At 52.4% G+C, this 12,202-nt stretch overlaps 1 protein-coding gene across 2 annotated transcripts in view; it reads right to left on the bottom strand.

Moving 5' to 3' along the window:
* Positions 1-11,302, bottom strand: part of MVB12B (multivesicular body subunit 12B) — a 179,597-nt gene extending 168,295 nt beyond the window's left edge. Inside the window, exon 1 of one of the 2 annotated variants that reach the window (XM_033858599.2) lies at positions 10,993-11,302. Coding sequence is in view for 1 of the 2 variants with exons in the window: in XM_033858601.2 (XP_033714492.1) it covers positions 10,993-11,073 (81 nt within the window). In the remaining variant the exon portion in view is untranslated. The remainder of the gene's footprint in view (positions 1-10,992) is intronic. The other variant, XM_033858601.2, reaches the window with a different exon arrangement.
* Between the last annotated feature and the right edge of the window lie 900 nt (positions 11,303-12,202).

Below are 12,202 nucleotides of genomic sequence, written 5' to 3'. Positions count from 1 at the left end.
ATCTCGGATGCACGCCTCCCTCTTTCCTCCCCCCCCCCCGCCCCCCCGCAGTGACTGTGCCCTGGGGATCCAGCAGCCTTTGTGAGATACAGACAAATGACTCCTCGCCACGCGGAGCTCCGCAGTGGAGGAAGCACCACCACCAGCAAAGGAAGCTTTTAATGAGAAACGCCCAAGATATCCACGGCAGAGGCAATCACTCAAAGCAGCCTGCCCTGAATTACATATTTTCTGACTGCAAATTACTCTTAACAGCGTCTCTACCGTCACTTCAATTGACCTTCCTAACAAAAGGCCATTTATTAACTAGCTCTCGGTGCTCCCCGGGCTGTGCGCAGCCTCCAGCCAGAAGGGATGGCACCACTGTGTCCGCGGCTGCCCGGGTCATAGGCCAGGCCTCTGCGAGGGGGAGAAGAGGCCATTAATGCCGGGCTGCAGAGCAGACCTGCCGCGGGGAGGGGTGGGGGCGGCAGGGTGTTTAAGGCCAACATTAACCTGTCTTGCAAGATGCGATGCTGGGCTACAGCAGAAAACGCGAAGGCCTACTTGCAACAGCTGGTGTCATCCTCAGCACTGCCCACCCAGCACCCACCTCTATCTCCAAATCCCAGCTGCACACAGAACACACTACACACCTCCCCACATCCGAACAGCACCCTGCAATTACCAAAAAGCTTTCTCGGGCTCCTTCTCAATCGATGCTCACACCAAACCTAGAAGGTGGCTGGGGCGTATTATCCCTATTTTAGAGGAGGAAAACGGAAGCCTGGAGTTCTCAGACACCAAGAGCTGGCAGAGGGCAGAGCCCAACGGGACCTCTGGCCCTCCTTCCCCAGTCTGGTCTGCTTTCCATACACTGTGTATAGACAGACGGACTTACCATCCGATATCCCATCAAGAAAGCACTTTGAACACCAATTATATTTTAAAATGCCAACGCTCTTCTTTCTCTAGCTGTAGCCCAGTAACTGAAGCAAGGGGGAGAAAAGTACAGAAAGATAGAAGTAACATGGGATTAATTTTCCCCACACCTCAGTTTCAAGATTCAACACTTCCCTCATAAATAATTTACAACAATAAAAATGAGCTAAGGCCATGTTTGTGTACGACGGAGGTAAATTTAGACCTAATGAGGGAGATCTGAGCCCTGCACAGGAGCGAACAGGTTGATGTATAGCACGGTGCGAGTGCGATCCACGGCACACGGGGGCTCCATTACCAACTGGAAGTCACAGGGCCAACCGGGGTGGAGGTACAATTGGGGAAACTTCTACCGTCCCAGCTGTGGCTGCAAGGAGGGCTTCCACAGAAAAAGCCAAAAGTTGATGCAGTATTTTAGAGGCCAGGATAACAGATGCTGAGATTTCTGAGAACTACAGGATTGAGCCAACCTAAAGCTAAGTCGGTTCTCAGTAAACGCCAGGTAAGGAATGAAGACGGTGGCAGCACCTGGGAGTCACATCTGCCCTCGGGCACGGAGAGGGTACACTGGCGACACTGACCTTGACCTAGTCCTCCTAGCTTGACCTCGCAGGTCATTTGGTCCCTATCCCAACCTCTACCCCGAGTGTGCAGCCAGCCTCACTCAGATCACCGCCAAGGCGGGGCTACAGAGCCTCGCTCTGGACAGGCATGCCCGTGTCTGCCCCGAGAGGATTTCTCTGCAAGGTGGGGAGAGAGACAGAGAATGAGTGTATGAGTGTGTGTGTGTGTGTGTGTGTGTGTGTGTGTGTGTGTGTGTGTGTGTTGTACATACTGGGACTAGAGAGGCTGGATGGGGTCAGTTAGGGTGAGGTGTGATTTCCAGGCCAGCAGGATTTTTTCCATGCTGTGTTCAATGAGTTCTATCCAATAACACTGGGTAAGAGAACAGCTTCCTACGTGAGCCTGCAATGCTGCAAACAGTGCCTGGGGGAGGCCCCAGCTCCCAGCACTGCAGCACCTCACCAGTGCTGTCATCCCAGGTTCACAGAGAAATGAACTTTAACTATAAAGCCCCTTCATACAGACAGCACACGGCTCCCTTGTAGCTGATCAAAGAATTACTACAACAGTGTACTTAATCCCTATAAGTCAGCAGTGCTGGGCTTAACTGATGCTGAACATTGTTTCAGAATCAAAGGCGTGCCTCCCGGCCCCAGTCTGGGAGAAAACTAAGCTACTGTATCACAGTTGAAAACTCAGGGGAACTTTGATATCATCTCTGTTTAATTTCCCCGGCCCTGTGAGCCTGGGGTTTATCTCGTTTTATCAGCTCCTGTACTGAAATCAAAACCCAACTAGCAGAGCTCAGACCTCTCTCCACGGAGGCCCTTCCAGCAGCAGGGTGGGGTGCAGGCCGAGGAGTTTAAAGCACTTTGCGCCCGGGGGCGGGGGGAGGCAACAACTGCCGGGGGGCAGGGGGTGCTGCCTTCAAAGGAGGCGCAGCAGGGACCCTGGGTGAGGAAGGAAGGCCGACTCAGAAGCGGAGCCCTCGCTGCCCACCAGAGCTGAAGGTGGGACTCGCACACAACTTCTGAGGAGAGTAATTTCAAAGTACTGCGGGGGGAGCAGGTTAAATCGGGCTACTGCAGTTGAAATGACAAAACCAGTGAGTTAATTAAGTCCCTACAGAAGGATGAACTTGTGATCAGATTGTTTGAAATCCAAAGTCAAGGGCACAAAAGACAAACTGTCTGCCCACATCTAGCAGCTTGTGGGGCTGAGGAAAAGCAGTGGATAAATAGTTCACTCCCCGTGGGAAACGGCCGAAGAGCAGGGCCTCCACTGGGAACGGCCGTCCCCCAGGAAAAGCTCCGGCTCTGGCCATCGTGGGGCAGCTCTCTGCCTGTTTCCCAGCAGCAGCAGTGGTACCAGTGGGCTGCGGGGAACCCGTGCCCTCCTCTGTTGCTCCATGATTCCTGGCACCTTCCTGCTAACAAATCTTATGCAGGGGACAGAGGACAGGGGAGGCCAGGCTTCACCAGTGCACCCACAACACACACACATACACAAACTGGGCCACCTCAGGCAGCCCTGGTGCAGAGCCCTACCTCCTAAGGAGACTGCAGGCTGAGGCCAGAGTCCCTGCGGCAAACAGGCACATGGCCAGCCGGCTCTGGGGGCTGCCCATGGGGGACCCAGGCTAAGAGGCGTCCACTACGGAACCTCAGGATAGCATCCTGGCGCCACCTGTACTTGGGCCTGGATCACTTATCTAGTGACCAGTCAGAAACCAAATCGTTCTGACAAATGCTGTTGAGTACGACCTGGTGGCAACAGGCCACAGGCTGCTGGGAAGGCTGCTAAGATACTGGGGAACTAAAGCAAATATTTTCCTAAGCTCCCCTAGATCACAAAGAACTTTCCAGCTAGGGAACTAACAATGGCAAGCACTTCCTTTTTCTCCAGTGAAGGTCTGTTACTTCTAATAGGAGAATCTGGTGTACAAATGCATCCATTCCATCAGACCTATGTTTAGACTGATATTAACCATTGGATTACCAAACCGATTTTCCATAAACCATGTGAGGCGGGCCTGCGGTTTGGGCTGCTGCAGCCCGTACAGCGCAGTGCTAGACCCTGGAGTTCTCTCTCCCCAGATAAATCAGGATCGAGTTCTAGAGCACTGCCGTGGCCAAAGGCCTGCCCCTACGGGCCCGAATGTGAAAAACCAGGGAGCCTGGTGCGGGCTCCAGGAGGAGGGGGCGTTCTCCAGTACACTGTGAGCCCCACCGCAACCTGCAACTCGCTCACAATCACTGCAAATGAAGGTCGTCCCCACCCACTCCCATCAGGTCTAGTGTCATACTGTCGCCTGGAGAGAAGGAAGAAGGACACTGACAGAAGGCAGATGCCCTACAAATGAACCCACCCCAGGAGGTCCCAAGAGCAACATTCTCTTGATATTCGGTGACATAAAATGGTCACAGCCTTGGCTTGATGGCCACAGTGTCCAGAGCAAAAATGTCACCTCAACGCTGGGCAAATGGGCTCCCAGGCCAGAATCATGAGAACACCTGGCTTCAGGTCAGCAGACACCTCCCATCACGACCACCCACTCTGTGACTTGCACATGGGTCTTCAGAGCTTCTCTGGTCACATAATCATTCTGTGTGCTGATGACTTCCAAATTACCTCCACGGCCCGGACTTTTCTCCTGAGACTCAGACGAGTGTGTCTAGTACCCTGCTGGCTATTGTCACCCAAGTGTCCCATTAATACCTCAAACCTGGCTGACCTTGCCATCCTCCCACCTGAAGCATCTCCCACGTTCCTGGTACCTAACAGGACCTGGTGCGTAACAGTCAGCCCACAAATGTTTAGAGAGAGCCCTTGTGCTGAGCGTGAAACAATGGTGAAGATGGAAACCCCAACATTCTGGATGAGGAGTTCTCAAACTCTAGCATGCATGAGTCATCTGAAGAATTCCCTAAAACAGTCTTAAACCCACTCCCAGAGATACTGATTCAACAGGTCTAGGGTGGGGCCTGAGAAGCTGCATTTCTCTTTTATAAATTTATTTTATTTAATTCATGTTTATTTTTGGCTGTGTTGGGTCTTCGTTGCTGTGCACGGGCTTTCTATAGTTGCAGTGAGCGGGGGATACTCTTTGTTGCGGTGCGCGGTCTTTTCATTGTGGTGGCTTCTCTTGTTCTGGACCACAGGCTCTAGGCGCGTGGGCTTCAGTAGTTGTGGCACACAGGCTTAGTTGCTCCACGGCATGTAGGATCTTCCTGGACCAGGGATCGAACCCGTGTCCCCTGCATTGGCAGGGAGATTCTTAGCCACTGCACCACCAGGGAAGTCCCAGAAGCTACATTTCTAACAAGATCCAGGTGATGCTGAAGCAGCAGGTCCATAGTCCAAACTTTGACTACAAGGCAGTAGGTACTCATTAGATGTTTGATGAAGGAAGGAAGGGAGGGAGGGAGGAAGGAACCTGAAGGTCATCATCCATGGGGAACAGCCTCAGAGTAAGTCCCCCAGTCTTTCCCTCCCCAACACAGGTTGCCCAAGAGCACCCAGTTCCTCCCCTATGGCACCCATCCCACCATTCAAAATCTGGGTCACATCTCCCATTCACCCCAAACCTTCCCCACTGCCCAGCCAGACAGGTGCTGTCACTAAGAATCCTGATGTTGTCCAAGGACATGGCCTACGCACATACATGTGCACGCATGCACGCACGCACATACACACTTACACACAGTCTTGCCTCTCAGAAGGCTATAATACTTTCCCTAGCAGAACATCAGTTATGCAAAGGTATATGTCCACCACAGTGCCTAGCCCACAATGAGAACTCAATAAATGGATTACGGATAGATAGATGGTTGGATGGATGGATGGACGGGAGGATGGATGAATGAAGTTCCTGTCCTCCTCTCAAAATCGCCAGTGTTTCATCGGATTAAGGGGGGCATATAAAGCACCAGAGGCAATGGTGAGAGTGCCACGCTGGGGTCACTGATGCTCCACGCAGGACAAACACCACGATCCCAGGGCTGGGCCATCTGCCGAGGAAGGGAGGTGGGACTGTGGCACTCCAGGGGGTTCCAGAAGTGGGTGTGACTCAGCTGGAGCAGGCTGGATGAGGGCCTGGCAGGAGGCTGCACGAAGACTCCCCTAAGGAGTTTGTAAAAACTACAGCTGCCTGTTCCAACCCCCAGGTTCTGATCTAATTGATCTGGGCTGGGTCAGAGACTGGAGAACGCAGAGCCCAGGTGCAGTGCCACTGTGCTGGGTGACACAGAGACGAATAAGTCATGGGTACCGCCTGCAGGGCTCACGGGCTGGAGGAAATGTCCCGAAAGAAAGGGACCACAAATGAGGCGATGCTCCCTTTTGCTGGGCAGTCAGGGAGCTGGCCTTCCTGAAAGATGGAGGGTGCAGAGTACTGCAAGGAGTGCAGGCAAAAGACACGGCACCAACGGTGGCGTGAACAGTCCCAGACTGTCTGGGGAACTGTAAGTAGCAGATGGGCTCTGAAACAAGCTTATGAAACGCTTAAACAAACAAATAAACAAAACCGTTAAATACCTGTCTGCACTTCTCTGCTATTTCTAAGGTCTAAGTAATGATGTGGATCCACAGGAAGGAGCGCCCCAGTGGTCAGAAGGAAGAGATTCCCAAGTCTTGCGTTCCTATTTCCTCTCCTGTAAATGAATGCTTCTCAAGCCAAGGCCACTTCCTGCAGACCCTATAGGGCCTCTTCATGCTATTAGCTCAGGGAAGGATTGGGAGGTAAAGCAGAGGAATGGAAAGGGTGCAGACTTGGGACTCAGAGGGACCAGGGCTTGAGTCACAGCTGTGACACAGCTGTGTGACCCCAAGCAATTCAACTGAATTGGGCTAAGTTTCCACGCCCCTCAAATTGGAATAATGGATGATAATATTTTCTTTACAAGGTTTTAATGTACATAAAGAACTTGCAGAACTTACATCAAAAGATACAATCAACAGAGTGAAAAGACATCCAAAAGAATGGGAGAAAATATTTGCAAATCATATACCTGATAAGAGGTTAAAATCCAAATCTATTAAGAACTCCTACAACTTAGCAATAACAAAAAGCAAATAACTCAATGAAAAAATGGGGAAAGGACTTGAAAAAGGACATTTCTCCAAAGCTGATATACAAGTGGCCAACAAGCATCTGAAAAGATGTTCAACATCATTCCTCATTAGGGAAATGCAAACCAAAACCACAGTGAGATATCATCTCACACCCATTAGGACGGCTGCTACCAAAACCCAGAAAACTAGTGTTGGTGAGGATGTGGAAAAATCGGAAACCTGGTGCACTGTTGGCGGTAATGGAAATGCAGCAGCTACGGAAAACGCTGTGGTGATTCCTCAAGATATGAAAAATAGAATTACTATATGACCTGGCAATTCCACTTCTGGATATATACCCAAAAGAACTGAATACAGGGTCTCAAAGAGATATTTGTACATACATGCTCACAGCAGCATTATTTGCGATAGCCAAAAGGTGGAAGCAACCCAAGTGTCCACAGACAGGTAAATGCATAAGCAAAATGTGGTCTATACATACAAGGTAGTATTATTCAGTCTTAAAAAAGGAAGGAAATTCTGACACCTGTTGCAGTGTGGGTGAACCTTGAAGACATTATGCTAAGTGACATAAGGCAGTCACAGAGAGACAAATACTCACAAATATGATTCCATTTATATGAGGTACTTGGAGTAGTCAAATTCCTAGAAAGTAGAATGGTGGTTGCCAGAGGCTGGGGAGGGGGAAACAGGAGTTTTATGAGTACAGTTGACCTTTGAACAATGAAGGGGTTAGGAGTGCCAAACCTTCCAGCAGTCGAAAATCCGAATATACCTTAGAGTTGGCCCTCCAAATTCGGAGCTCCTCTGTATCTGTGGTTCTGCATCTGGGGACTCAACCGACCGCGGACGGTGTAGTACTGCAGTAGTTACTATGGAAACAATTCCACGTATAAGTGGACCTGCGCAGTTCATACCCATGTTGTTCAAGAGTCAACTGTATAGGGTTTTAGTTTTGCAAGATGAAAACGTTCTGGAGATTCGCTACACAACAGAATAATGCCACTGATGTATACATTTAAAAACAATTAGGATGGTAAATTTTATTTTGTGTGTTTCACAATATTTTTAAAGCATCTATAATTGGGGTTCTCAAATTTCAGTAAGCATCAGTACAACCCAAGATTCTTGTTAAACATGCAGATTCTGGGGCCCCTTCCCCAGATATTCTGATTCAAGATCTGGGTTTGAGGCCCTGGGTTCTGCATTTTAATAAACATTCTAAGGGTTCTGTCTTAGTTCATTAAGAATTCATCTATTTCTCTCTCCTAAAGGATATTTTTTTGAACATTTTGCTGTGCTGATCAGTATCTGTTTGAAAAAAAAAAAGTGTGTGTGTGTGTGTGTGTGTGTGTGTGTGTAGAACAATCCCGTGTTGATCCTAGCCACAGGCCCAGCAAGACGGCCCTCCAGTCTTCAGGGGAGTATGAGATGCTGCAAAGCTCTAGTATGTGACCCCTGGGCTCTAGGCCCATGGGCCTCTCACATTTCAGCCTAGACAAGCTCTGCATCCCGCCAGAAGTGTGTCAAGTAAACCAACGCTTGCCCACAGGATGTCCCCAACAAGAAGGCAATGTCAAGCACACCCTGCCTCCCATGCAGCTGGAGAGAAGAGATGTGAGGTAGGCAACCCCGCTGCAAACAGTGCCGACAATTCAGGGAAACCACAATTCCCAAGGGCGGCCCAGCGAGCACAAAGCCAAGGAGAGCCAGTGGGGCCAGTGCAACGCTGGTCAGGGAGGGCCTCAGAGAGAGCGAGAACAGCCTGGGGAGAGGCAGCTCATTCAAAGAACCCAGGCCTCCCCTCCCACAAGCCAACGCGCAACCGAGACCGCTCACTCAACCACAGCCAACTAAATACAGTGTTCTCAGCCCACCACATCCAACCATGTAGTCATTTGTTATTTTCACCATCATAATAGCACCTCTGACATTTCCCACTCTTGACTCCAACACCATCATGACTTTCCAGTGTGGCAAGGATGTCGCTCTTTGAGCACGAAGCATGGAGCAGTTCCAACCTGCTAAGGCAGCGGGGCCGGGGACACTTGGATTCTGATGCTTCCACAAGCAAATCTGCTGTGAAACTGATAGAGATGAACCTTCAGCGCCCACTCCCCCCTTCCAAGGCCCTGAGAGGGGATCACAATGTGTTCACACGGTTGTATGGTTTTGTAAAGCACCAAGATATCCTTGTACACAAACAAGACATTCTTGCATTGTTTTTCTTATAGTCCTCCCCCACCACAACAAACTGTCAAAACAGCAGACCCACAAAACCGGGGTCTGACGTTAGATCCCACTTACATTTAGTGAGGACCCACCAACGCCCTCCACAGTGTCACACACATTCATACACATTAGCCCATTCAGCCTTACGGGGTAGCTTTTATTCTTAGGCCCCTTTAACAAATGAGGAAATGGGGATTCAGAAAGGTCCCATGAGGTTCCATGACTTGCCTAGGGTCTCCTGGGTTCCAGGAGGTAAACTGACATTCTAAGCCCAGTGTTCTTTCTACTCTACCATCCCTTCCTAGTGGCCCTAAACAATAACCACAAACAGAAAGGCACTCTAAAAAAACCTGAAGCTACTCTTCTGATTAACTAGTTAATAAACCCTTAATAATAACCACTAATTTTTAATTTTTTTAATTTTATTTTTTTAACCACGCCATGCAGCACACAGGATCTTAGTTCCCCAACCAGGGATCAAACCTGTGTCCCCTGCAGTGGAATCGCAGAGTCTTAACCAGTGGACCGCCAGGGAAGTCCCAATAACCACTAATTTCTATTAACTACTTGCCCTGTGGCATGAATGGAGCTGAGCACTTCTAATATTTCATTTACTTCTTACTATAATTCTATGAGATAGATATTGTCATTAGCCTCACTCTACAGATGAGGAAACTGAGGCTCAGAAAAGTTCACTAATTTCCCTAAGAACACACAGTAAGTAGAAAAGCCAAGGCTTAAGCTGAGGCCTAATTATAAGTCCTTGCATTTAATCATGGTGCACTGTTCCAGCTAAAAGTGGGGAAAAGCCCACCAGCGGGAAGGAGGCAGGGCAGGGAAATGCCTTCAGCATAAGTCAGGAGTGCGGCCTAAATGCTAAAAGGAAGGAATAAAAAATGTGGATTAAAGAAGATGATCCTAAGCTCAAATGAACCAGTAATTGCTGTGTCAACTGCTGCACATGGGTCTTGGTGCCCAGGTCCCAGAAGAGGCCCCATTTAAATATTCTATGCATGGCACAATATCTTGAAATACCTGGTTCAATTTTCCACAAGCAAGAAAGGTGTCACCTGTCTCCTGTACTAATCTTCTGAGTACACTGAGTTTTTGAGTTAGTCTAGGCTTCCACACAGCTTATCTCCTAACTTTTCTAAGGCTTTTCTGGTGCAGCTGATAAGATTTTCTTGCCCTGTTAAAATGAGATGAGATCCAGCCAGCTGTCGAGAAATGTACAATGAGATTATACTGAGAAGGAATCACGGAGACAAAGGCCCCTAAAGAGACTCTGGCCTGCTGTCTGCTTTGTGGCAGAAAACTGAGCGGGGGGCTGGTTCGTGGGTGGGGGCGGGGAGCAGAGAAGGAGCAACAGCCATTTGCCTTTGGCCCTCCTGTGGCCTTCCCCTGTGCCTTGCTGAAGAGGCTGCAGAGGGGCAGGGAATACAAGAGTCATTTTTAATGGCCGGAAAGGCTGATGATTCAGGAAGAGTTGTGTGTTGGTAACAAAGAGGACGAAGATGCTCAAGGGTCTGCCTTCTTCACCCGGCCCCTGCCCCTGAGCCTCACTTGCGCTGGAGTCCCCGTGGGGTGACCATCGACAGGCGCACCATCCTTCGAGCCTGGGTACTCTGGGTCTTGGGTGCCCCAGCCGGCACCTCACCTTGCACACAGGTGCCCTGGAGTTTGGGTGTCCTCTCTGCTCTGCCCAGGTCACAGATGAGGCCGCACCCTAGATCATGCCCGAGGCTCAGGTGCAGTCAGCTCGGCACCCACGTGACTACAGAGAGTGGCCCCCGGACCCGGCCAGTGAAACCACTGTCCGGGTCTGTGCAGGTGGCCGCCGTGCCCCGGCACAGGTGGGCCGCTTCACCTCTCACTTGGGCGGACGTGGCTCTCGGGAGCCCTCACCAGCCCCGGCCCAGGTTACGCTGCTCGCACCCTGGTCCCCGAGCTCCCTCCGGCTCCGCCAAGCCGCAAGGCCAAGCCGGGGACGGGAAGCCGCGGCGCGCGCAGGGCCGAGCAGAGGCCGCCGGGCCTGTCCCCGCGGCCGGCCGGGCACACAGCCCGCAGGCCTCGGTGCGGCCCGGCTCCGCCCGTCCACCCGCCCCTCGGCCCGGGGCCTGCGCCGGCCCGCCCGCCCGCGGGGGCAGCAAGGGCGGCTTGGCCGAGCCTCCGCGGCGCCCTGCCCGCCCTGCCTCACTTAACTGTTTCCCGCTGGGGCGGCGGTGGCGGCGGCTGCGGCGGCGGCGGGTCCCGGCTCCGTCTCACGCAGAAGCAGCTTCTCATCGCCCGGGCGGCGCGGAAGGGGCCGGGCCCGGGGCCCAGGCGGCGGGGCCGGCGCCGCAGGTCGAGCGCGAGCCTCACCGGGGAGCGGCAGCGGCAGGGGCGGGGCGCGGCCTGGCGGCGGCGGCGGCAGCAACAACAGCGGCGGCTCCTTCCGCGGGCCGCGGCGGCGGGCCGGGGCCTCCCGGCTCTGGCGCTGGCTCCGTGGGAGGCGCCGGGCGCCCGAGGCTGGCTCGGGCGGGAGGAGGGAGCGGGAGCCCTCGCGTCCGGAGCCCGCGCCGCCGCCTGGCCGGCACCCCGCCTCCCCGCGGCCCGGCCCGTTAGCCCCGGGCAGGGCCCCGGCGCCGCCGACCTGGCCTCTCTGAGTACGCAGGCGGCCCCCGCCCCAGCCCAGACCCACGGGAGCCCCGGGCCTGTCGGAGCCTGGGCCCCCAATTGCCCCCCTCCCCCAAGTTGGCCTCTTCCAGGGACCCGCAGCCTCCTCAGCTCTCCTAGGCCTCATTGTACCCTAGACTAACCCTTCAGCACAGCCTTAGATCCCTAGAAGCCCCCAGGCCACACACACACCACCCGCCCCCCGTCACTTATAGGGACACCCAGCCCTACTGAACCCCAAGCCAATCCTTCAGTTCATTACAGTTCAGGAGACCCACTGGTCCAGCTGACCCCACATAAGCTTTGCTTGGCCCTAGTCCCCACTGCTAATACCAGGCCTCTCAAACTGACCCGGATCTCCTAGCAATTCTCTGCCTTCCCCTTATGCTGGGCAAATGATCTACCCACAGAGGTCTATAGCAAGAACTATTGAGGGCTGGCCTCCAGGAAGCATGTAGAAGAAGTTTAAGCACACCTATTGCCCTACAGTACTTTAGAAAAGGTACAAGCCAGAGGATAAAATGGAACTGGATGAGGAAGGGGGTCCAGAGCTTGGCCCTCAGCGAGAGTGGCTACTATGAAAGGTGGGAGTCAACTCTGCACCCTTAACCAAAAATGCTGTACAAGCCCCAGCAAGGCACCCGGGAGCAGTAGCCAGCATGCTATTTGTTAGAGCTGAGGACCCTGCAGGACTGATCAGCCTCACTTCGCTAATGCCTCAAGTGTAATTTTCACACATTCTAGGCTTTTCTAAAAT

This window comes from Tursiops truncatus, chromosome 6 (genome assembly GCF_011762595.2).
Source record: "Tursiops truncatus isolate mTurTru1 chromosome 6, mTurTru1.mat.Y, whole genome shotgun sequence".
NCBI lineage: Eukaryota > Metazoa > Chordata > Mammalia > Artiodactyla > Delphinidae > Tursiops > Tursiops truncatus.
The sequence above is the reverse complement of the archived record's forward strand: the minus strand, read 5'-3'. Positions and strand labels throughout refer to the sequence as shown.